Raw genomic sequence first — 27,380 nt, forward strand, 5'->3', positions numbered from 1 at the left:
TCTCTCTCTCTCTCTCTCTTTCTTTTCGGACATAGTTATCCAAGCTAGAAACCTGATAGTCATTCATGTGTTCACATATCATCATTGAACCTTTAAGTTCAATCTCCTTAGCATTTCTCAAATTAGTTACTTCCTTTCTAGGATCTCCTTAGCTTCAAAATAATAACAGATACCATTTAATGAATGCAGAGTATGTGCTAGTCATTGTGCTGAAGTTAGCCCACACAACTTCAAAGTCAGGTATGATTAGCCCCATTTTATACATGTGAAAACTGAGACTTGGTAGCTTATGTAATTTATCCAGATATAAACAACTAGTAGAAGGCAAAGTATAGATTCCTAAGCAGATAGCTGGCTATACATGACAAGCTCCCACTACTATAATATGCTGCCTTCACTCTAGCCCTGTTGTAATGTGTCTACTACACAGTTTCCAGAAAGCCTTCTAAAATGTGTACCTGGTCATGTCACTTTCCTCTTTTAAACATTTCAACAGAAACTTTTTTCTGAATAGGTTTAATAGCCAGCGGTAGGTCATCCTTTTCATTGTACCAGATACAATGACAAAAGCAAGTAATATCGCAGAAATAATATTTTTAAAGCTATCAGAGGGCAGTGGAGGATTATCAAATTAAAATTCCAGAGGCGGTAGAATCCTTCATAGATGGGCGAAGATGCCAAATGTTTTCTTCTTTCTGGGGATTTATCACATCTGGGCATTGCTAAGAAACAGGATTGCCATAGACAAAGGTACTTTTCTAAGGGAAAATAAAATCAGAAGAGTTTTCATAACGATGTGGCTTAAGGTTTGATATTTTGGAATCTAGAGAAATTCCATAACTATTGTCTGTGTTCCCTATAGGCTATTTTCCGAGTACCTGGGTGATGGAGACTGTGGATTCGACTGGAGAGGAGAGTAATGTGTCCTGTAATCTTGCAGTACTTAGGAGACAATGTATCAATAAAAGGAGAGGCTTAAGACAGACAGACATTTGAAATCAGAAGCAGACTAAGTCTACTGTAACCAAGTACTGACCAAGCTCAATTCCTAATTGAATCAACATGATGTACACTTCATGTTCTCTGCCCAATTAAGGAAAGGGTCAACTATCTCTGGGAGAAATAACATTAATTTCAGCCTCTATAGATATTTTATACATAATTCTTGTTATACAATTAAAAAATTATAAAAAAAAATTACTAGACTTGCAAAGAAGGAAAATGTGACCAATAACCAAGAGGAAAAAATAGACATTAGAAGCAGACCCCAACATCATCCAGATATTGAGGTTAGCAGGCCCGGGCTTTACAATTACTATTATAAATATGTTAAAGAAAAAGAGATAAAATTTGGACAAATCGATGAAAACATGAATAATTTCAATTGAGAATTTGAATCTATGTAAAGAGATTCAAATGGCATTTTAGAGCTAAAGAAATATATGTGTAAAAATCTGAAATTGGGATTTGATCATAAGTTTAAGAGCAGACTGGCAAAAGACAGGGTTAGTGAATACAAAGACAATTATTATAAAAGTACCAAAAATAAAGCCCAGAGAGGAAAATCAAGTGGAAAGAAAAGAAAAATGTAAGAAATATTTATGATATAAGGAATGTCTAACATGTGCAGAAGTGCAATCCCAGAAGGACAGAAGAATAAGAATTAGAAAGAAAGAATAGTCAAAAAGATAATGGCTGTGAATTGTCCAAGCTTGAAGAAAGATTTATTCAAGAATTCCTATCAATGCCAAGCAATATAGTGAGAAAAGTATATTTATATCCATCAAGATAAAACTGCTGAAAACTAAGGATAAAGAAAAAAATCTTTAAAGAAACCAGGTTAAAAAAAATGATATTACAGTCAAAGAAGCCACAATCATATTAAAAACTGCATTTTAATTAGGAATTATGGGAGCAAGGAAACAATGGGATGCTATCTTTAAAGAGCTAAAAGGAAAAAAAAAATGACTGATATTTAGAGTTTTAAACCCAGTTAAAATATCCTTCTGAAGTCAAAAAACTAAATGCACTTTTCAGACACATAAAATAACTCCCCAGCAGACCCACATTATAAGAAATATTGCAGGACATTCTTTATATTGAAGGAAAATAATTTCAGGTGGAAGCCCTACTATCACAAGAGGGAATAAAGGATTCAGAAGAGAGGATTGCAATCTCCTGAGTAATCACTAAAAGAATAATACAAAGAGATATAAAACAGAAGAATTAACAGTAGAGACAAAATGGCATAATTCAAAATACTTAATTGAAACATTCCAATGGGTCCTCGTTTCTCACAAAATATATGCCGAGGTCTTTAGCATAGTATACTAGGTACTCCACAATCCAGCCCCCATTTACCTATGTAGCCTTAATTCTTGCCATGCCCCTTCTAGAACCTAGCCATTTGGGACGATGTATAGCTCCCTCAGCATACAATGTTACTCACACCACCTTACATCTGCATATGCTGCTCCTTTGCCAGAAATATCATCTCCATTTTTTCCCTACCTGACTAATAACAATTTGACTTTTAGTATCCAGCTCGACATAATCAGGTTTCTCAAAAATAAACAAAAAAAACCCCAACCCTTCTGTGAATCTCCATGTGGTCTCACTGCGGCCAGTGCATATCTCTGTCACAATCCTTGGTGTGAAACGTAATTATTTGTTTCCTTATCTATTTTGCCAACTAGTCTTCAAGATCATTGAAGGCTGGGCCTCTACAGGTTGACTCTGTCTCCAGCCTCTAGCACAGGGGCCTGCACAGAGAAGGCATTCACTATCTACCTCAGGAAAGGCTAAACACATAAATGAGCAAACATCATCTCCCTATCTGCTAGTTGAAGACTCTGTAATATGATACAAAGCATTTGACAATCCTCCATCATCTTCAAGACCTCTATTTCTAAATAGCATACTAGTAGCTCAAACTCAACACATTCTTTTTTTAATGTTTATTTATTTTTGAGAGAGAGAGAGGGAGAGAGAGAGAGGCAGAGACAGAGCATGAGTGGGGGAGGGGAGAGAGAGGAAGGCACAGAATATGAAGCAGGCTCCCGGCTCTGAGCTGTCAGCACAGAGCCTGACATAAGACTCAAATCCACGAACTGTGAGATCATGACCTGAGCTGAAGTTGGATGCTTAACCGACTCAGCCACTCAGGCGCCTCCCAAATTCAACACATTCTAAACTCAACTCTACTCTCATGTGTGTCAAACTCAGTGTATCACTATCTGAAGTCACCCAATGCAGCCAACCTGGAATCACGTGGACTTCTGCCTTACTTCATCCCTGATAAATTTCCTTACATTATTTCCTTAATCTTGACTTGCCTCTTCACCCTTAGGACTCCTGCTCATCCTAAGTCTCAGCTCAGACGTGACCACCACTCTGCATTCCTTCCTGTGCCCCAGCCACAGATAATCTGGCTTCACCCTTGATGCTTCCACAGAATATGGTGTCACGTGTCATGCATTCTGTTGTCCTCAAAGTCTGCATCTGTCTCTCCCTTTAGTGGATGGAACTAAAAAGACAAACAAAAAACAAAGCAAAACAAAAAACAAAACTATTTTCACTCACAGAGTAGGGCAAATAAGGGCAAATACTGAAAAGAGAACAAAGGATGAAAAGCTGAAGAAGAAAATTAAACAAGAAAGAGGGATGAAAAGATCTGTAAAAAAAAAAAAAACTGGGGGGAATTACAGGAAAAAAATTATGCTGTGAAATCCAGGAGAAAAAAAATTTTTCTTTGAAAATGTACCAGAGTATTTTAGGTATGTCCAGCCAGCCGTCTACCTTCCTGCTCCGCACACATACATCCACCTGCCCGGAGGAGAATTCTCCCCGCTGCAGAATGTTCAAGGCTCCTCACAGGAGCAGGAGCTCACGCAGCTGAGGAGAGGTGTTTGCTGCCCTCACTGCTGCCCTCTCCCATTTTCTTGCCCCTGAGCATCTGCATCCTCCCTGTCTTCCATTTCCCTCGCCTCAATCCTGAGTCCTTGCTCCATCTTCGTTTCTAACTGTGTGCATGTTCTACGTCTCTCCTGCCTTTACGCTTTGCTGGCTCTGGGGATCTTTTCTTACTGTCTGTTCCCCAGATTCTTGCCTGTCTGTGACTCAGAAGGATAAGATAAGTGCTCCTCGTATTTATTCTTTTTTTCTTTTTTTAAATGTTTTTATTTATTTCTAGGAGAGAGAGAGAGAGACAGCATAAGCAGGGGAGGGTCAGAGAGAGAGGGAGTCACAGACCGAAACAGACTCCAGGCACCGAGCTGGCAGTCAGCACAGAGCCCGACGCGGGGCTCGAACCCACGAACCGCGAGACCACGACCTAAGCGAAAGTCGGACGCTCAACTGACTAAGCCACCCAGGCGCCCCCCTCGTATTTGTTCTTAAAAGATGAATCATCCTGGGAGGGAAAATAAAAGCAGGATGATAGATTGAAAGCCCCATCAGGTGCACAAATGACTATTTAGAGCCCTAAAGTTTATGGATTCATGGTTTTAAAAGAAATGAGCAGAAACCATTAGCTGACCCTCATGAGGCCACATAAATGATTATAAGTTTAGAAGAGAAAAACTGAGTAAAGGCAAAGGGAGCTGATAATAATTAGATTGGAAACCATGGCAATGAGGAATGACAGCTGTCCTTGCTTACAAGTAGAATTAAAAAAAAAAAAAATGTTGACCAGCTGCTCTCCTTTTCCATAGGGAACCAAGCAGGGGCGAGAAGCTTAAACTTCCTCCAGCGTGGACATAACAAACAAACAAACAAACCCCTCCCTTCTGCAAGGGTTCTTATTTCTCAGGGATGATGTTAAACCTCAAAAGATTTGAAGAGTTTAGAGACTACAGATCTCAGATGGCTTGAGTACAGTTCTGATCTTTTGACTGTGACAAATTGGAAATGTGCACTTTTCATTAATTATTTTAAATGAGTTCCCTGCAGGGTCCATATGCTTTCTGAGTGCCTCACTGAGATTCAGGTTGTGCCGGCTCTGCTCCCGTAGGGCCCCTCTATGTGGGGAGGATTTCTGTACCGAAACTGTTCTTCAAATCCTTAGGAGCTCAGAAGCCTGTAAACGGTCTGAAAACCAGAGGCTTCTTTTGCACATCTTGTTTCTGAATCTCCGGAGATTGCTCCCTTATATTTTCTAAGCTGAGCCTTCTTGTCCTCTCATGATATTAGCCCCACGCTGCAGCTGGAAGTCTCAAAGACAATGCACTTTAAGTAGCCTCTATTTATAGTGTTCCACATGCAAAGAACAAAACCGGATTGTCAGAGACTCGGTTCGAAAGTGGTCTTAGGATCTCTCTCTCTCTCTCTCTCTCTCTGGTATCAGTTTTGAAAATGAAGATTATTTGGGGGAAGGGGGTTCTCATCCGTGGCAGACTCATAATACATATTCATGGCATACTGACTTCAGAAAACTGACAAAACAAAAATACTCTTTTTATGTATTCCAGTTTGTTGGCTGCCCTTTTTGGGAGCACAGATCAGCCGCTGAGCTATAAATCTTAGCAGTCGAACCACGCTTCCTTTCACTGCAACCTACAAGGCAAACATGTTACTTCCACACTTGCCTACTTTGTTTTTGGAAGTGGTTGAGTTGAATGGGGAGGAGGTGATGGAGGAGTGTGGTAGCTGAGGACTCACTTTCAGAGAGCAAGGGAGGCTCTGGAATTTGGGAGCACGCCTCCTTTGGCTCTTCCCTGAAGTATTTCTCCGGGTCCCAAAGAAAAGCTGGCTTCTTCACTTCAGGCAGCTCCTTCAGGGCTCCGATGCTTAATGACCTAAATGCACCTTGACAATGGTGGGTTTTAGGGGAGGGCAGGAAAAGAAGTACAGGATCATGAATTCCTCAGAAGGAGCTAGCACATTTCCAAGTTAACTTTTTAAAATGTAACCGTGCTCTTACTCAGCTGGTACAGCTGCAGTGATCAGCAGTCCCTACAAACACAGCTGTTCGTGATAAATCCCTGGTCCTCTTATTCAAAGGGACCAAAAGGAACTCGAGGCTCCCCTTTCATGTTTTCTTTTTTTGTTATTTGGACTCTTTTGCTATTTTCCCTTGAAAACGTGTATTCTGCCATTTTGGAAAAGCTCCAGGTTCTCTTTCATCTGCCAGAAAACTGCATCTTTTGCGAGATGGAATCTTGTTTTTGGCATTTAACAATGTATCTAAAATTTGAAATTGCAGGTACTTTTTAATTTCACTAACACGTAAACCAGAGCTGTGCCATTGTATTTAAGATGTGCACAATCAGACGATGGAAAGGAAAGCTCTTATTCGTGCGCTTTAAAGCGAAGTCTTGGACAATGGGAGAAAGCTTTCTTTTTGCTTCATGGGATAAATGGGAAGTGCTTTGCTTGAGATGTGATTTTATGTTTGTTTGATTGTTAGCACTGCCATGGTAGGAACTGTGCATCTGTCATGGTGGTTCAGCGCCTAAGAAACGTGAACGAATACATTTTCAGCACTCACTATGGGACAAGTCATGTGCTATGTCAACGGTTCTCAAATTTTACCAGGCATCACAATCACCTGGATGTCTTATTAAAACATAAGCTGCTAGGGACACTTGGGTGGCTCGATAGGTTAAGTATCCCACTAGATTTCTGCTCCAGTCATGCTCTCACAGTTTGTGGATTCAACCCTGCGTCAGGGTCCGTGATGATCTCTCTCTGTCCCTACCGTGCTCATGCTTTCTCTCTCTCTCTCAAAATAAATAAATAAACCTAAAAAAATTAAAAAAAAACAAAAGCTGGTGTATATCACTCCCATTTGATTTACTATGGTAGGGGTGAGGGGCCCCAGAATGTACATTTGTAAGTTCCAGGTGATGCTCATGCTGCTGGACATGGAAGAGACTTTAAGAATCAATATGTTATGTCAAACCAAAGGAGAAAACTTCACAACCTGTAAAGTATCATTACACCCTTCTGACAGATGAGGAAATTACAGCCCGAGATGCTTTAATAACTTGCCTAGAATTTACATATTTGGTAAATGACAGATCTTCAGTTAAGCTCAAGTATGTTTCACTCCACAGGTCATGCTCCAAGTTATAATAGCAATAATAATAAGAGTAACATTAGTAATACAACTGTATAAAGTTTCTATAATATGCCGGGTCCTCTTCTATGTATAATATGCTTTATACATATTATCTCATGTAATCCTGACAAAAAGCCCATGAAGTAGATTCGTTTATAAGCATGCATTTAATATTAAATAACAATGTACATTTTGGCAACAAAACTTCAGTAGAAATTCTAAAATTAATGTATTTACTCAATCAAAGTACAGTTACCCCTTGGACATAAGTTGAAATAAGATTTGTAATGAGTAAAGTGTTTTCATATAATGGAGCTTTATGAAATTATTCTCATTACACTTCTAAGTAATACCCGTCCATATGATAACGACTCTTTTGTTTCAATTACTTTTTAAATAATTCTTTTTCTGGTGAGCCCAAACCAAACTAATATCGCTCTATATTGCTTTGGGCTTCCTAAGGGCAAAAATAGTTTTTATTCATTTTTATCTCTTAAATACTTATGGGAAAGAATTAATGTCCCATGCCAACTCTATTTTGGATACTATAATGGGCACTTTATATGTGTTTTCTAACTTAGACCTTATACTTCAGCCATTTATAGGCTGTGCAGCCTTAGAAAAGCCAGTCTCTCTGATGTTTCTAAGCCTTACTTTTCTCCTTTGTTAAATAGAGATCACAGGACTTTACCTTCATGTTTCTTAAGAAACACCAGCACTCCTGGCACAGAGAGTAGCTATTTGTTGTATTCATACTAATCTATAAAATAACGCTATGAAAATATGTCAACAATGATTACTTACTGGATGATTTTTGTATAACTTCACCATTGTAAAGGTTATGTGTTTTTTTCTTCAAGATATTTCTTTCCTTATATTTTATACCTAAATTTATGACTTCTGATGGTTTGACACTGGAAAAAAATAATACATGATGAAATAAAATATCAACCACAAATGATGAACAGGCACCTTCAGTCTTTAAATACATACCTTACTTCAACACACACAAAAATAATCTCTATACTGTGGACCTAAGGGGTGACATTTGCTTACACTAATCAAGCCATACCTTTGAATAAAATGTCTGCTAGCCAGGTGATGATGTTAAAGGGTAAGAACTAGAGAGGCCAAGAAGTTTGATAAGCAAAGATTTCCATAGCAACTGGAAGGTCAGAGAAAAAACTATCCAGAAGAAAATTTCACAGAAAAACACTCTTCTTGTCCTGTGTATACATTATATGGACTAATCGGTGGTATGTGTCAAAAACTTACTCAATGTGAGGCCTGAATCTTCACTTATGATATCCAAAATGCAAAAAAAGTTCAGTATTTTTGAGGCTTGTCATATGAATCTATAGGCAAAGTTTAGACTAGCTTGACTGCATTGAAAAATTTTTCTCAGTAAAACATAGGGAGTGTAATCATTATATAATTGTCCATAATTCCTGCCAGAAAACAGGAAACAGTCTTAAATATAGTTAGCATCCACCATCTAGACCTTCACCTTGATCGCGACAAGCTGTGTTGCCAAAAAATCATTATTATTCTCTTGGAGGCATCAGGTCAGAAAACACACCCATTTTTCGCACAATTACCGTGAGCCCTGCAGCCACCCTCTCCCTGCGGCCTCCTTCCCTTGCATCTGTTAGCCCTCGTGATTACTGCCCACCCAACCCCCGGCTTTTATTTTCAATTCTGCTGCCTCCTGGTTAACTGCAGAACCTGGAGGTGTTTCCTATGGTCTCAGCCTCAATTTCCTGCTCTACACAATGAGACTCTTACTGTGGTTTAAAGGAGAGGAGATGGATGGCTGCTCAGCGATGTGCCTAATAAATAACAGTATTCAATAAATGTTCATTTCCTTCCTTTCTTTTCCCCTGCTCTATTTGTACTGTATTTCCCAAACACAAGAGTTTAAAATATCAATACCAGTGAAATTAAGTCTATGTGTCTCAAAGTTAATATTGCGTTCTATTTATACAGATTCAAGTAGCAATATATTGATTTTTTTATCCAGAAATAAACTTTTCATTTTAGAGTAAGTTTAGACTTACAGAAAAGTTGTAAAGACAGCACAGAGTTCTGGTACATCCCTCACCCAATCTTCCCTATTGTTAACATCTTATGTTATCATTTGTCACAATTAAGAAGTCAATGTTGGTACGTTACTATTAACTAAACTCGATAATTTATTAGGATCTTCCTACTTTTTTCCTAATGTCCTTTTTCGATGCCACATTATATTTAGCTTTCTGACTCCTTAGCTTCCTCTGGTCTATGGCAGTTTCCCAGACTTTCCTTGTTTTTCATGACCTTGATAATTTTGAGGCTTGTCAGACTTCTTTGTAGAATGGCCCTTAATCTGTGTTTGGCTGATGTGTTTCCTATGGTTAGATGGGAGTTATGGGTTGTGGAGAGGAAGACAATGGAGACGAAGTGCTATCTACTCGCAATGCATCTTATCAAGGGTACGTGCTATCAGCCTGATATGACTGATGTTAACCTTATCATCGGCCGGCCAAAGTTGTGTTTGCTAAGCTTCTGCCCTATAAAGTTACTTTTCCCTTCCTTTTCATATACTACTCTCTAGAAACAACTTTCCAAGGACAGCCTATGTTTAAGAGGGGATGACAATGGGAATGAAGCTTGGTTTCCTTGACTGGGTGAAGTATCAACATAAGCTATTTGAAATTATAGATTTTTTTAAGGAAACACTTGGCATCAAAAAGACTAAGGGCAGGGGGCATGATTTCCCTAAAACATGCTGTAATAGCTTCATCAAAGTGCGCTATCCCTCGTGAATAGGAACATATTATTTAGCCACTATCTGGGGTTGGAAAACCACTGTGATAGGATCCAGAGACAGTCATTTTAAGTAAGAGAATTTCTAACACTCAGAAGTTGGTGGTGGGTACAGGAAGGGTAGAGTGTGGTGCAGTTACACCTTGCTGTTATTATGTCCGGAATACTTTTTTCCCCCAGAAAAGTATTACTGATGTAAACTGAGATACAAAATGTTGAGGGAGTTCCAGGAGTAAGGAGGCCTATCTTGGCACTAGATAATAACAGATCTTTATTTTCCCAAAAGACTCTGAATTCTTTCCCACTTTTAGGCCATTTGCTTCCTGGATCTCATCCAGTGATACGAAAATCACTTTGTCTATCTCCCCTAAAGAGTTTAATCCACAGAGGGAAAGGGGTCGGCATAAACTAGAAGAGACTCTCCTGGGAAATACAACAAATTGTACTACTGAACTGACTGCCAAGGAAATACAGCCACAGTGATAAAGCTCTAACCAAAGGGCAGTTCTCTGAACCACTAGACAGTGGAATCGATTTCATGGTCAAAGTCCAACATATTGCTTCCTTCCCATAGACATTTGACATTTGGGAGGATGGTCACTACAAAAATGCACACACAACTGGAAAGAGAAGAATATTCTCAAGATTCCAATATTCCTACTGAAAGAAGATAAAAATGCAGAATAATGTAATAAAGAGCCTGGATAGAGCTAAAACTTTGCAAAAAAGTCTCACATGGTGATGCCACAAGGGCGCCTACCTTCGGCTCTGGCAGCCTCACCATCAATTCTATGAGAAAGAATGGCTCTAACTGATCTCCCATCTCTTGGTTCAGGATATAGAAGGGAGGAATGATGTGTGACAAGTCTCCATGAGCCCTACTAGGCATTAAAGGAAAATGAAAGCAACTGGAGTCATGGCTTGGGCATAGCAGGTACTTGATAAAATATTTGACCACTCGACTCAGAATCCAATAACTGTTCCATATTGTCACATGATGCTTATTGGACAGGTAATATGGAGTAGGGGCAAAGTACACTGTCTCTAGAGCCAGAATGCCTGCTTGGGGATCTCTGGTTCACCTTTTTACTGGTGGGCTGACACTGGGCAAATCACTTAATGTCTTTCTGCCTTCCTTTCCTAGTCATGAAATGGGGATTGTAACTGTTACTATTACCGAAGATCACAGGGACAATTAAATGAATTAAACACATGAAGACCATTGAACTGTGCCTGGAATATGGTAGGAGCTCTGGAAGTACTGACTACTGTCACTTTAATCAAGAATAATAACATACATATTTTCCACTCAAAGTAGGAATTCCAGCACCCCCATGGACAGTTCTAATACTCTTGGGAACTATCAGAATGATGAGACAAAAAAATAAGGAGATGTGGTACTTCCAAAAATAATAATTTGACATAGTAGTATTTTTAAGACTTAAATTTTAAAAATTGAGTAGACTTTCATTTGTCATACATGGGTGAAGGATAGTTATTGCCACAGATTGTTGGCAAAAGTAGACTGTCAATCCTCCAAGTGTTTTATGTCATATAAGGCCTAATTTAAAATGAGCTTTCAATGTTTTGTGTATTTTTTCTTATAGCTGTCCATAAATTTTCTAACTTAATTTCTCACATAAGATCGACTGGCAGGATAATTAGATAATCAACAGCATATAAATAATATTAAATATCAATTCTCTCCGAACCATAATAAGGAATTTAGAACATCATAATATTTTCTCATGTCTAAGAAACATCAATTTTAAGTGTGCCTTCTGTCTCACAGAAACTTACTGAGAAATTAACAGAAATTTCTGTTTCATTTCCCATCTGATTCTTTTATCCTGGTTTCTGATAATTAATGTTTTTCCCATAAGTAATACTGGTAGCCAAAGTGAAATGTGTCAGTTAGTAGAAGGTAAAGTAGCCTTTTTTTTTGTTGCCTAGAATAAGAATGAAGATCAATGATAGAGTTCTATAAAAGAATAGATTTGACCTAACATTAGAGTCATTCTATAATAAAGAGTGGTTCAAAACCAGAGAAGGCCAGGAGCTCCTAGAAGGCTCAGTCAGTTAAGCATCTGGCTCTTGGTTTTGGCTCAGGTCACGATCTCAGTTTCATGGGTTCAAGCCCCACATCGGGCTCTGCACCAGCAGTGTAGAGCCTGCTTGAGATTCTCTGTCTCCCTCTCTGTCTACCCTTCCCCCACTCACTCTGTCTCTCTCAAATAAATAAATAAACTTAAAAACTTTAAAAAACAGAGAAGGCCATCTTTAAGATGATGAGTGCATCTCACAGAAATTACTCAACAAGAGTCCAGGATGTGCTTCTCTTATGGATGTGTTAGGAATCAGTCTAGTGGATGTCTACTACCTCTTACAAGTTCATTATTAAATTATTAAAGGTTAATAAACATGTGGGGAAAAACGTTCACTCTCACAAATAATCAAAAAATTCTATTTCAAACAGTGATGAGATCCCATGGCAACAGCTGTAAGACAATGACAACATCCAGTGTTGGTTCAGAGGCAGCAGTTCCTATATACACCCTCCTGGGAGAACCACACCTCTCAGAACTACAACTTAGTAAGATGACCCAAAGGCCTTTGAAACTTTGGACTCAGCAACTCCATTTCAAAGAACTTATTCTAATGATGCATTCAGTTGGGTATTCTAATGTGTATGCATGAAAGTGTTTCAAGAAGTGTTTTCCCAGTTAAAATTTGTTAACAACCTAAATGCTTGAAAAAAAGAAAATGGTTACAAAACTAGATAATAAGTTCCTAGGGAGTCATTACAAATGTTGATGTATTGGACACTCCTATTAATTCATACAGAAAGAATTTCACTGTGGATATTTTTTATTATTTAAAACAATTTTTTAGTGTTTATTCATATTTAAGAGAGAGTGTGAGTGGGAGAGAGGCAGAAAGAAAGGGAAGAGACAGAATCGGAAGCAGGCTCCAGGCTCTGAACTGTCAGCACAGAGCCTGATGTGGGGCTCAAACTCACGAGCCATGAGATCATGATCTGAGCTGAAGTTGGATGCCCAATTGACTGAGCCACCCAGGTGCCCCTTTGCTATGGATTTTTGGAATGATGAAACAGGTTATAAGCTATGTATGTGAGTCTACATTTTCAGAAAATGTGCCTTTAATTGTTTACTTGCCTGGAGCTAGAAATGCCTAAGTGTCAGCAACAGTTTTGCTATAGGCAATTTTTTGTCTTTATCCTTCTTGCTTATTGGTACCTCCAAATTTTCTCCTAAAGGGCATGTATTATTTTTGTAATAAAGAAATATTCTGAAGTTATATTGTCGGACTTCCTCATTTTATCTATAACTTTTCTAGATAAGAATAATTTTGTGTGAATAATTTTGGTTCTGGAAAACAAACATGCTATAAATTAAGAAAAAAATGCATGCCCACTGTGGTTTCTGTTCCCTATTTTATCCTTACATTTATTTCTTCCTTTTTTTTTTCTAAATCTAAGGAAGGAAAAATTTCCTTCTCTGTATTAACTGTTAACATTAGGAGTTTCTATTATTCTCTTAAAATCTATATTCGTCTTCATCTCCCCAGGACTTAAGTTGAAAATGACATTTTACCACCTACCCACTTCTCACACATAACATGATACAATACCTTAAGTGTTATGGAAACCTGTTATTTATGCATAAGCCAGAAGATATTATATGCCAAGATTTTTCTCCTGGAGAGAGGATGTTAGGAGCTAAGATGAGAATGTAGCTTTAATGCATCTGATTTTTCCCTTTATGTTTTCCTGCTTCTCCCATTTTCTATTGGCTTTTCCTTTTCGTGTCGTCATCTTTCTTTTTGTTTCCCCTCCATCTGAACATACCCCCACCTGCGTACAGACTCACCAGATGTGCTTTTTTCTCCTTAGTTCTAGTAAATTCTTTCACGTATTTTTAAAAATAGTGTTGCATATGGACAAGAAGTAGCATGACTCCCTCCTTGTACTTACTAATCTTCTTAGGAATAAGGCACATTCTTCAGAATAACATTTCCTTAAGGAGAATATAACCTGTAATCTCTTTATTATTGGATGGAGGCCATGGAGGACATTTTCAGGTTGGCAATTACATTGCACTTGTAGGTTTCCCATGGAGGATCCCTGGCTGTGCTCTTGGGAAAAGGGAAGACACCTCCCAATTCTGAGGATATGTTTTTAGCCCTTTTCTTTCAATTAGTCCAATAGCTCCAAAGTCACGTTATTCTGTACTATCTCCTTATAATAAAGTCTTAAACTTTTTCAATCCAGTCATCTGACTTAGTTCGAGCAGAAATTTTAAAGATCACAGGTACTTTTTAAAATACTGTCATTTGAAAAGATGTGGTATATATATAGAGGTAACTCTGCGTCTTATTGCTGGAAATTTCTAAGGAAAAGCTGAATGAAGAAAAAAAGAAGAATTGAGTGTGTCAAGAGGAATGGGAAATTCCTGTATTAGCTGAAATATTCTTAATGAAGAATGTGTTTTAATAGTTGCCTTCACGCTGCCAGAGGTATGACAGGAAGAGAAACAATGATCTATATCTCTGTTACCTTAGGGTAACTTTGGTTCCTCATCTGTAAAATTGAGTTGGGTGGCTGGGTGGGGGGCATTTTATTGTGTCTAAAATCTTTCTATTCCCAGCATTCTATTATTGTACAGGATTGGTCGTGCTATATTTCTAAACTGAAAAGATCCTTCTGCCTGAAAGTAAAATGCCACTTGACATTTCAGCAAACCATAATTCAAGGAAATGGAAGAACAAATATCAAAGTGTAATTTAGTGTAACAGGATATTTAAAGGGGATTTTTTTTTTGTCCTCCTATCTCCCTGTCAGCAGAGGTTCAAAAAGTCTGAAAGCAAAATATTTAATTAATTAAGGAGCAAAAAGTATTCTCGTATTCCAGAGTGAGGTGCTAGATTTCTGGCGCAGGACAAGGAGATAGCTCTGAAACCAACCTGCTGACACCCAGCCCTGCCGATACTCTAGGATATAACTAGACCAAAGACGCCATAAACAGAGGAGAGCATTGTAGGTATGCACGGAGTCCCGCTTCCCTGGGAGAGGAGGGACGCTTCCCCTTCAGTATTAGCTTCCACTCCCATGGACCAGTCAAAGAGTATAGTGTATGTCCACTGAGGTGACCTTTAGAGGGACAGAATGGATCAGCGGCTTATTAATACCTGCAAAAGTCTATAGGCAAAAAGCTGTTGCTGGAGGAACCCATGTGAGCAAGGAACGAAGGGGCAGCTAGGGAGGCATTGGTGTGGCAACAAAGGTGTGAGCTTCCTACGGGTCAAACTGTAGTTGACTCAGGAGAAGTGGTGCAAGGGGGAAGGCCTGCCATTGTGAGGGACTGTAACAGAAAAACACTGGGATGCGTATTACCACAGGTAACCCCAGTTAGTGGGGCTGGGTCAAAGAGATTGGCCAAAGAACGCACTGATTTGGAAGTGGGCAGTGCACAGGTACCTGAGTACAGTCATTTTAAAGAACCTCCCACCCAACCTCCTAATGTAAACTATGTGCTTTAGCTAATAATAAAGTATCAGTATTGGCGCATAAGTTGTAACAGATAAACCATGCTAATGTGGGATGGGAGGAGGGGATGTACTCTCTGTACTTTCTGTGCAGTTTTTCTATAAACCTCCTAAAGGTAATATGCACATGTTAAAAAAATTTTTGTTCATTTGTTTCAAACAAAATACAATGGATAAAATCATCCTTTCAAAAATAATAGTTTTGAGCATGAAAGATGGAATTAGGAGAACACGATTAGCAACAGTATAGGAGACAAAAGAAGTGAGTAAAAGTGCCTGGCATTACAGAGTAAGAGGAATGTGTAAGAATGGGATCTAGCAGAGTGGGGTGAAGAGAAGAAAAGTCTGAACAAATGAAGAAAAGCCAAGAAGAGTTAAAAAGAGAGTTATGTCTACTATTCAAAGTAAGCTGTTTGAACCTTTGTCATATAAACCCTTGTGCACATTACCAAAACTAGGAGTAAGTCTGACGTACATTTTGAGATAGATACATAAATACATACACACATAGAGTATACGGTTTTCGAGGAAAGGGGCTAATTTCCACATTTAGGTTGGTAATGAAGCAGAAACAAAAGACTAGAAGATCCTGAATAGAAATCAAGAGTTCAATGGAGTTAAGAAATCAAACCAGCTATAATCCTGAGCATATAAATTCTCCCTGCACTATATACATCCTTGAAGCAGTCATTGGCTATTCCATGGAGAACAGAAGGAAGTTTGGGTCAATCTTACTTAGGTCTTATCTAGACTCCCGTTGCCAACCAGGTAACACTTAAAATTACTTACTTGTATGTGGAGCTACCTTTGTTTTTCTTATCAAGTAGAGAAAGTTCTGGTAGGTCTAAACATGATTCCTCCTTAGAAGAGAAAGGAATTCCTCTTATGCTTTCTTCTTGAATCTCACTTTTCAGTAAATTAGTATCTCTTTTAAGAAGGGGAAAACTGTGTTCAATTTGCCAATGCTTTGCCTGAAAAAACAGAGCATTATTTATTTTTATGACAGTTCTTTTTCTTGAACACTTATGTGCTACACTAATAACTGAAGTCCTGAGTACACACACACAAAAATAATGAAGCATGGGTTCTTCAAAGTCTTTACAGTTTTATAAAGGAGATGAGGCATATATATGTAATTTTATTTTTAAAATTTGTTTATTTAAATTCAAGTTAGTTAACATACAGTGTAGTATTTGTTTCAGGAGTAGAACCCAGTGATTCATTTCCTACATATAACACCCAGTGCTCATCCCAACAAGTGCCCTCGTTAATGCCTATCACCCATTTAGCCCATCCCTAGACCCAACACCCCTCCAGCAACCCTCAGTTTATTCTCTGTTTTAAGCTTCTTATGTTTGCCTTCTTATCTGTTATCTTATCTTCCCTTCCCTTCTCCTATGTTCATCTGTTTTGTTTCTTAAATTCCACATATGAGCGAAATCATATGATATTTGTTACATGTAACTTTAATAAAGGTAGACAGGAATAAGAGTTGTAAGGAACAAAGATTCTCTGAAAAGATAATGAACTACAAAAAAAAAAGACATTCCCACTTTAAATTCTTGAATAGCAAGATGTATATTTACCAAAATGAAAAGCAAAATTTTTACCAAAAAATTACCAGTTAATTTTTCATACAACGGCTTTCTTTGCCTCTTTCTAAAAATATCTCAAAAAACCAATCAAATTATTGAGCATTCTTTTCCAGAAAATATATTACACACTAGTTTTCACAAAATTTGGCAATAAATCTTAATATGTTTCCACTTAGCAGAAGCTCTCATTGACATTCAATTTAACATTTGAAAAACAGAATCAATTTCCTTGTCTTATGTCAACTCCTATTATAGACACAGGAATGCATGATATGTGTGACATGAGGGAATTAGGCATCCCTAGGATATCTGTGTGGCCTATAAACTGATAACTTGTCAGCAGATATTGCATAGTAAAATGCCTACAGGAGCCGGGAAGATAGTGTCAATGAATGAATCAAGCCTCATATAAGGTGAAAACAGCAAATGAAGTTCAGCCCCAGTGTTCATCATCAATAGGATAAGTGGAGACTATGGTGAATTAGAGAGAACCCATTTTATAGTGATTCTCAGAGACTGATGTGTTCTTTCTCAAGAGAAGCAAGAAATCTGGATCTTGTATGAAATCTTTAATGTTTAAATATGAGCAACTTAAGTTTAGGGACATCTGGGTGGCTCAGTTGGTTAAACGTCCAACTCTTGATTTCAGGTCAGGTCAAGATCTCACAGGTTCATGAAATCGAGCCTTGTTTCGCACTCTGCACTGTAAGTGGGATTCTGTCTCTCCCTCTCTCTCTGCCCTTCCCTCACTCACGTGCATTCCCTCTCTCTCTCAAAATAAATATAAAAACAAAATGAGCAACTACGTCAAATTTTAAACACTGGGTGAAATTAACACTGCTTTTGTTCCTATTTTAATAACTGCTAGACCCAAAGAAACTGGACTAAAAAACAAATGTAACATTCAAATGTAAGGCAAAAGTCATGACACTGTACACATGAAGTCTGTTTAGTAAAAAGTGTTCTGATCCTAGTATGTTTACTAATTGGGTCTCTTCTCCTTCTCGTCTACGCATTACCGTCTGCCTTTCATAGCCTTCTGTTCCTTCTCCAAAAGAGTGTCTCTTCTTACACACCAAGAGAGGGACATTCACTGCTGCTATTTTCTAGCTAATTTATTGTCTTCCCTTCCCCTCTCCTTTCTTTTCTTCCTACCCTACCCCTTCCCCTTGGGACTATATTCAAGACACCTTGATCAAAGTGAGCTCTCGGGGGGAGGGAGTAGAATTCAAGCAGAAGAGACCAGAAAACCCAGCTGTCCCCAGGTCTGCCAGCCTTTACTTTCTAAGACTATCCCAGCTCTGGTGGCTCTTTTTCCTGCCTTGAACATAAGGAAAACACCAAACTATTTTCACACAGGCTTTTTGAGGCTAAAATCCCTCAAAGTACAAAGGCTGTATAAAAGCTAAGGACAAATATCAAAGGCATAAAAATGAACAGTTTTATTAGCACATGCTTCCTAATCAAAATAAAATTTAGCCGCAGATTCTGTTTGGTGGGCACAATATGGCCCCCGGACCTACAGGGGTGCTATTTCCTTCTTCAGCCCCGTCCAAGGAACTTACATTCCAGGTATCAGCCACTTGATGACACTTTGTTTCTCTCCCTGTTGTTCTTACCTCTACCTCATCTCTCCAGAGCCCATGAGGCATGACATACAGCAATTCGACACAGCATTAACTTCTTCACTTACAGAAGCATCTTTCCAACTCATTTTGTGCTCAGACTGCCAGCTGTGCTCCTCTCTCTCACTTACCACACACCTACACACAGACCCATTTGAGTTACCACTCAGATGCTCTTTTTCCTGACTGAGGAAAGTCTAGCACTTGCCTTATATAAAGGGCAGGAGAGACTGTACAGCTCTTGAGTGTTGCCTTGAGACTCCCATATTACCCAGCCGAACATGGACCCACTGTCCCAGATTATTTTCTCATTTACCATCACCCTATGTGTCCCAAACGGTTGGATAAACTTCTTTTAGTTGTTTGACATCATCAAAGTGATTCAAAAATCGAGCAACCAAATGAAGATAGTTGCTGTGTTCTCACGGCATGAGTGGCTATGCAGGCTGCAGGGTAGAACCCAGCCAACCAGCCAGACAGAAATGAAGGTTTCAGCCGGACCTGATGCCACCATGCTTCAATAGTACTGGTTGAAACAGATCTGCTATTTTGTCCCCCCAAATCACACAGAAAATGGGAACAGAGTTCCCATGAAAACAAATGGAAAAGATAAAAGAAATGTGAGACAATAAATATTTCCTTTCTACCATGTCCCCAACTTCCATCTCTCTTAATAGGCAGGTATAAATGAGAGCTTAGTTTCATAGGAGGAAGAAGTTAAAACCATGAGCTCTGAAATGAGCCAGCTTGACTTAAAAGCCAAACTCTACTACTTATTAGCCTCTGTGAGCTCAGGACGTTTATTCAAACTCTCTGTACCTCTGTTTTCCATTTATAAAATAGGAATCATGAGAGTCCCTCCCTCATTGGATGAGGAATTATAATTACACGGGATAATTCATGTGGAGGCCGTAGAACAGAGCCTCACTCACATAGGAAATACTCAGCAAATGTTAGCTATTGTTATTTTGGCAAGAGTAAACCAGACACAGAATAGGAAGGTCTGTCCTTTTCTAAAATTTTCCATATTTGATTAGTACCTTCATTATTAAGTGACATTGTCTTCTATCTGTTTAAGAATAACATGGTAATTTTTTTCCACATTGTATTTTTACTAAGCATTGACACGGAAGAAAATCCATTTATTTTAGAGGAGAAATTTTTCTCAGCAATCATGGAATGTTTTGAGCTGTACAGGGCCGCCATCTTTTCACGTCTCCAGAGTCTTCTACTTGATGGAACTGCCATGGTTAATGGCAAGCAGGACAAGAGACGCCTGGAGCTACAGCTCCAGACACGGAAGTCAGTTCTTTCATGACTAATGAACATTAACAGCCCATGAGATTCAAATAGAAATCAGCCCAAGTTCATACTAAATGTCAAGTAAATACTAGAATGATAAAGAAGCAATACTTCTACCTGACCAAAGATCCAGAAAGGAGCACCGCAGACGTCAGTCACACAAATGCTACAGTCTGCAGAGGAGGAGATAATCAGTAGGCAGCCACCGGGCTGACACATCTCTAAGGAACTTATCCGGTCTTCGTGAGGTCGGAAAGATCTTATCAGAGTTGGAGCCTGTGTGATTTTGCTCTTACTGGAATTAAGACAGTACTCCTGAATTAAAAGAAATGCCAGAATTCTAAAAAGTCCAAATATTAAATTATTGCAGTGACATAATACTTTTTCTTAAAACATCTGATACGGAAATGAAAAAAGGCACATTTGGGAACAATAATCTGTTCTCCGAATACAAAAGAATAGTTCGTAATAAGGAGCTTAGAAAAATGGTATTAAGTTTCAAAAAACTAAAAAAAAAAAAAAAACAAAAAAAACAAAACTGGGGCACCCGGGTGGCTCAGTTGGTTAAGCGTCTGACTTCGGCTCAGGTCATGATCACACGACTTGTGGGTTCAAGCCCCAGGGTCGGCTCTGTGCTGACAGCTAGTTCAGAGCCCGGAACCTGCTTGGAATTCTGTGTCTCCCCCTCTCTCTGACCCTCCCCTGCTCATGCTCGCTCGCTCTCTCTCTCTCTCTCTCTCAGAAATAAATAAAACATTTTTAAAAAGTTAAAAAAAAAGTTTCTTAGTGATTTGCCTAACTTGAGACATGGAAGGAAGGAAGGAAGGAAGGAAGGAAGGAAGGAAGGAAGGAAGGAAGGAAGGAAGGAAAGAAAGAAAGAAAGAAAGAAAGAAAGAAAGAAAGAAAGAAAGAAAGAAAGAAAGAAAGGAAGAAAGAAAGAAAGAAAGGAAGGAAGGGAGAAGAAGAATGAAAAGAAGAAAAAGTGAACAGAAGAGTCAGTTATTCGATAGAGATGAACTTTATCATGTGTAGATAGATGTATGTTGTACAATTTTATAATATGATTAGAAAATTGAGCAGCTAATCAGTGATACAAAAATCCCAAACTAATTCAAAAGGACAATAAATGTTGGATGAAAGGCCAGTACTCTTTCTAAATTAGGTTTACAATCTCATTTCAAATAAGGTATATCCTAGTTATTTATGCTCAAACAATGCTGCAGTATGTTACTGACAACTGTGTTTCTAAATTCGGAGATTGACTTGACTATATATTAACAGAAGGTTTTTAATATTGAGAAAAATCCCCATAAATTATTTAAGAAATTTCTCTGCTCAACTCATGTATATGTTTCCATTTAAATACTCAGGCTGCTCATGTCTGCCCTTATCCAGGAAATAGATAAAACCAAATTCATAGTTATCCGCCATAAAAGGCAAGCAAAAATAATAAACACAATATGAGAATTCTTTCAATTTACTTCTATATTCCAGATTTTCAACTGTCCATCCAGAGCTCCTGTGGCAAGGTATTGGTTTGACTTATCAGTAGACATAATAATGGATCCAACTCCACCATGAGCCAAAAATTCGGCCAGAAGTTGCTTCTTAAATGTATCCCAGAATCTGACATACCCAGATCCTCCACATGACACCAGGTTAGCTCCTCCTAACGTGTAAGAGAACACCTAATTAGGAAAATGTGACAGCAAACATTTTGTTTGAAAAAGTATCTTCAGTGGCTTACCCTGTGGGAAGCATAAGGTTGTTGCAGAGGTAGGTAGCCCTGGTACCAATTTCCAGCACTTTGATTCTCTCAAATATAAAATGGAGATAATCCTATGACACCCTTACTGGTTTGTGTGGAGCATTAAACGAGATAGGAAAGTCAAGAGGGCCCACTGCATTTAGTTCCCTTTTCTTCATTCATTATTTCAATAAAATTGGGTTTTTAAAGTTAGATAGACTTAATGTGTTACAAATAAATTTACAAAAATGTTATAATACTCCAATTGCATAAACCCATCTTTCTTAATAACCTATTGGACACATATACCAAACAAGTAAAATTCCTCCTGCACAGAGCCGGATGCATACATTTTGTTAGAGCAGCAAAGCTATTAGTTACTCTATGTGGCTTCATGCTTAGGATTCTATGTATCAGCTTGTTTTTAATTTTTCATCAAGAATTCATTGGAACCCCTTATGGAATACTTTTTTGGTTCATAGGTCTAGAACTAACCTTTTCATTTTCTCCTTTATTATATGCCTTGTAGAAGCACTCTACCTAAATTATTCTTCTGTGGCAAAGTTCCTATTATTATTTGATAAGTCTGTAGATGACTTTCAATTTACTTCACAAATGTACTGCCGATTAACAATCATATCTGTTTAAGGTAGAAATAATGGCATGTAGCTGCTTCGGTAGAAACAATTTGGGAATACTGATAACATTAAGAAGAATTAGTGTTGAGGAAATGAGAGCAATTTCAGGATAATAGTTCATTTTGTGAATATAAGTGAGTTCTAGAAAATAGAGTTTTGGAATCTAATCATTTCAAAGTCTATCCTAAATACTCCACAAGGTTTCTAAAACTCTATAAGGATATACCTTTATTAATTTTTAATGGGTGAAAAATATATATGAAAATCATGCAGATTTTCTAGCTGCAAATTGAATATGAGAAAATAAATGTGGAAAACCCAGCGCAGATATGTTCATTTTTTCCAAACGTATAATATCTATATGTCTAGATCTCCAATATTAAGAAAAATGCTTTTAAAAGATAAATTTTAGATAAAAGGTAAAAAGTATGCACTATTCTCAAAAGCAGATTTTTATTTGGGGAAGGTGCAGGCTGCGTTGGCATTATGTTAACATAGCCACTGAAAACAAGGTGGAAATTAAGCAAATGGTTATTTAATTTACATAATATCAGACAACTATGGTAAGTGATATGATGGCAACAGTTTTAGCATACAGTTCAGCAGAAACTCTATCCTAAGTACTCTGGAATCTATCCTAAAAGCCAAGACTCTGACTTACTCTGAAAAGTATGCATAACTGGTAATGATACCCAAAGCATTACCAAAGAGAAAAAAAAAAACAAGAAAAAAGCAAGCAGCTCTCTTGACTCAGGATCAGCAGTTATTTCAAATTCTGCTATTGCCCTAATCTCCAAGTTTCCTCCTATTTTCTCCTATCCCTTTTTGAAACTAGGTGTCACAAAGTCTCAGACTCTACCCTTCTGGCACATGTAGACCTAAGCCTTGGCTCATATCTTTGAAGCATATTTCTTGCTGTGCCCTCTACCCTACCAGACTTCCTTAAGCCATGGCTGAAACACTAATTCTGATGGTCACCCATAGCAAATAGTTTGCCAGAGTTTTTCGCACTTTGATCCTGACCTGTACAGAACTGTATAAATCACACATCGGGTCTAGTCTGGCTCCTGCTCCTGGATCCTTCCGCCTGAACCCTGAGCTTGTTTGCTGTAGCCTGTGACCTCCCATGACCCAGTACTGATTGTTAGCTACACAAAGTCAAGCTCCAGGAATAAACTGTCTTCACCACTCTCTTTTCCGATGGTTTACAAATATATCAATCTACAAACTTGAAATATACACTTTACCTGTCTCTGCAGTGTTTTTTCTTGCTTCGAGGACACAAAGCCTCACAACAGCATTATTGCAGTTGGTGTCTGTCTCAAAGGAGTAGGCTCCCAGGGTAGCCTGGTTTGAGCTGGGGTGGGCAGAGTGGCTCCTCCCAGCATTGAGAAGCTTCTGAGGCTCTGTATCTGTGATGAACACAAACACCTGCTTTTCACACAGATGCTTATGAAAAACATCAGGCCTGACTCCATCATGATCTCTGGTGAGTCCATCAGGTCTGACAGTAAGCTTCTAGTCAACATCCATCTCACCTTCCTCTATTCACTTCTTGAACACCAACTTGAAGGACCATTTGATTCTATTTTTGTTTTGTATATTACATACACACTTACGGTGTTTTCCCTTGATGTGAATTAATAGGGACTTCATTTTGTTGTCACTGTTAACATCTTAGAAATCCTGACGTGTTCCAGACAAATACGATTCTAATATCATGGCATTTTCATCTTATCAATCATTCATATTAGTCTTGTGAATAATATAATTAACAAGAGCTGTAATGACTATTTAACTATATTTAAGTGATCGAGTGAGCAGGGAGCCTTGTGCCGGGACGCTACCACAACTGCATGGCCACTGGGGCACCATGGTGCTGTAATTCTGCACTTGAATCCTTGGCTCCTGTGAAGTATGGGAGTATCAGAATCGAGGCAAGATAGCGGAGAAGTAGGGAGCTCCGTGCATTTTGTTTGCACCCATCTCTCCAACAGAGAAGGCCTGTAGCCATAAAGACACTGAGCCACAGGAGTTTGGGAAGAGAAAGAGACCGAGTACACTGGGAAGGCAACCTCATAAGGCTACCTCAAGAAACAAGCCAAAGTATTTGGGTGGAGAGTCCCAAATACCACTATGAGTAGGGAAATAAAATAACCAAAGTCTCAACAAGAGAGACCTAGAGACACCATTCAAAGAACACTTCCTGAATGGACAGGCCCTGGACAGTCAAAGAGCCTTCTTTAATACAGCAGGACTCGCAGGTGCAGAGTGCATAACAAGCTTTTAAAACTAACAAGAGACAGAAAGCTAGCCAAAATGATGAAAAGGAAGAACTCTCCTCTAAAGAAATTCCAGGAAGAAATGACAGCTAAAGAACTGCTCAAAACAGATATTAGCAACATAATGGAACAAGAATTTAGAACAATAGTCACAAAATTAATCACTGGGCTTGAAAAAGGCATGGAAGATATCAGAGAAAGGATTGGTACAAAGACTATGGAGCTTAAAAATAGTTGTGATGAATTAAAAAATGCTATAAATGAGGTGTTTAATAAAATGGAGGCGTCCACTGATGTCCACTGTCATGCACAGATTGAAGAGGCAGAGAGGAGAATAGGTGAATTAGAACACACAATTATAGAAAAAGAGGAAGCTGAGAAAAAGAGAGATAAACTGATCCAGGAACATGAAAGGAGAGTTCGAGAGCTGAGTGATACAATCAAACAGAACAATATCCATATCATAGGAATTGCAGAAGGGGAAGAAAGAGGGAAAGGTGTTGAAGGAGTCCTTGAACAAATTATAGCAGAAAACTTCCCCAATCTGGGGAAGGAAACAGACATTGAAATCCAAGAGGCACAGAGAACCCCCCTCAGATGTAACTTGAATCGATCTTATGCACAGCATATCACAGTGAAACTGGCAAAATATAAGGACAAAGAGAGAATTCTGAAAGCAGCTAGGGATGAAAGGGCCCTAACATACAAAGGGAAACCCATCAGAGTGGTGACAGACCTATCTACTGAAACTTGGCAGGCCAGAAAGGAATGGCAGGAGATCTTCAATNGAATTAATCACCACTAAACCAGCCCTACAAGAAATCCTAAGGGGGACTCTATGGGGGAAATGTTGCAAGGAGCACAAGGTACCAGAGACAACACCACAAACATAAATCCTACAAAGAACACAATTTGACTCTAAACCCATATTTTTCAATAATCACACTTAATGTAAATGGACTAAATGCTCCAATCAAAGGACATAGGGTACCAGAATGGATAAAAAACCAAAATCCTTCTATTTGCTGTCTACAAGAAACTCATTTTAGACCTGAGGACACCTTCCGACTGAAAGTAATGGGATGGAAAAATATAGACCATGCTACTGGAANTGATTTCAACAGCACATAAAAAGAATTATCCAGCATGATCAAGCAGGATTCATTCCTAGGCTACAGGGCTGGTTCAATATTTGCAAACCAATCAATGTGATATATCACATTAACAAAAGATAAAAACCATATGATCCTGTCAATAGGTGCAGAGAAAGCATTTGACAAAATACAGCATCCCTTCTTAATAAAGACCCCTAAGAAAGTCAGATAGAAGGAACTTACTTAAACATCATAAAAGCCATCTAATGAGAAGCCCTCAGCTAACGTCATCCTCAAAGGGGAAAAACTGAGAGCTTTCCCCCTGAGATCAGGAACACGACAGGGATGTCCACTCTCACCACTGTTGTTTAACATGGTGCTGGAAGTCCTAGCATCAGCCATCAGACAACAAAAGGAATTAAAAGGCATCAGAATTGGCAAAGAAGGCAAGCTTTCATTTTTCGCAGATGACATGATACTCTACATAGAAAACCTGACAGACTCCACCAGAAGCCTACTAGAACTGATCCATGAATTCAGCAAAGTTGCAGGATACAAAAATCAATGTAAAGGAATAGGTTTCATATTTATACATAAATAATGAAGCAACAGAAAGAGAAATCAACAAACTGATCCCATTCACAATTGCACAAAAAACCATCAAATACCTAGGAATAAACCTAACCAAAGATATAGGAGATATGTATGATGAAAACTATAGAAAACTTATGAAGGAAATTGAAGAAGACACAAAGATATGGAAAAATGTTCCATGCTCATGGGTCAGAAGAGTAAATATTGTTAAAGTGTTATTACTACCCAAAGCAATGTAGACATTCAATGCAATCCCAATCAAGATTGCACCAGCATTCTTCTCAAAACTAGAGCACACTATCCTAAAATTTGTATGGAACCACAAAAGACCCCAAAGAGCCAAAGTAATAGTGAAGAAGAAAACCACAACAGGAGGCATCATAATCCCAGACTTTAACCTATACTAAAAAGCTGTAATCATCAAGGCAGTATGATATTGGCACAAAAACAGACACACAGACCAATGGAATAGAATAGAGAACTCAGAATTGGACCCAAAAATGTATGGTCAATTAATCTTTGACAAAGCAGGAAAGAGTATCCAATGGAAAAAAGACAGTCTCTTTAACAGATGGTGCTGGGAGAACTGAATGGCAATATGCAGAAGAAGGAAACTAGATCATTTTCTCACACCATACACAAAAATAAACTCAAAATGGATAAAGAACCTGAATGTGAGACAGGAAACCATAAAAACTATAGCGGAGAAAGCAGGAAACAACCTCTTTGACCTCAACCACAGAGATTTCTTACTTGACACATCCCCAAAGGCAAGGGAATCAAGAGCAAAAATGAACTATTGGGACCTCATCAAGATAAAAAACTTCTGCGTGGCAAAGGAAACAATCAATAAAACTAATAGGCAACTGTCAGTATGGGAAAAGATGGTTGCAAATAACATATCAGATAAAGGGCTAGTATCCAAAATCTATAAGGACTCACCAAACTCCACACCCAAAAAACAAACAATCCAGTGAAGAAATGGGCAGAAGACATGAACAGACACTTCTCCGAAGAGGACATCCAGATGGCCAACAGACACATGAAATGATGCTCAGCGTCCCTCATCATCA

At 38.5% G+C, this 27,380-nt stretch overlaps 1 protein-coding gene across 1 annotated transcript in view; it reads right to left on the reverse strand.

Annotated features, from left to right (window-relative positions):
• The window catches only part of WDR49 (WD repeat domain 49), a 136,920-nt gene that overhangs the window by 12,902 nt on the left and 96,638 nt on the right, over nucleotides 1–27,380 (reverse strand). The window contains exons 12-17 of the mRNA XM_077752230.1: nucleotides 23,585–23,749; nucleotides 21,434–21,621; nucleotides 20,070–20,267; nucleotides 16,220–16,401; nucleotides 7,865–7,974; nucleotides 5,659–5,805 (exon numbers count right to left, since the gene is read on the reverse strand). Of these exons, the coding sequence (XP_077608356.1) occupies nucleotides 5,659–5,805; nucleotides 7,865–7,974; nucleotides 16,220–16,401; nucleotides 20,070–20,267; nucleotides 21,434–21,621; nucleotides 23,585–23,749 (990 nt within the window). The remainder of the gene's footprint in view (nucleotides 1–5,658; nucleotides 5,806–7,864; nucleotides 7,975–16,219; nucleotides 16,402–20,069; nucleotides 20,268–21,433; nucleotides 21,622–23,584; nucleotides 23,750–27,380) is intronic.

This window comes from Crocuta crocuta, unplaced genomic scaffold (assembly GCF_008692635.1).
Source record: "Crocuta crocuta isolate KB4526 unplaced genomic scaffold, BGI_CrCroc_1.0 scaffold21, whole genome shotgun sequence".
NCBI classification, from domain to species: domain Eukaryota; kingdom Metazoa; phylum Chordata; class Mammalia; order Carnivora; family Hyaenidae; genus Crocuta; species Crocuta crocuta.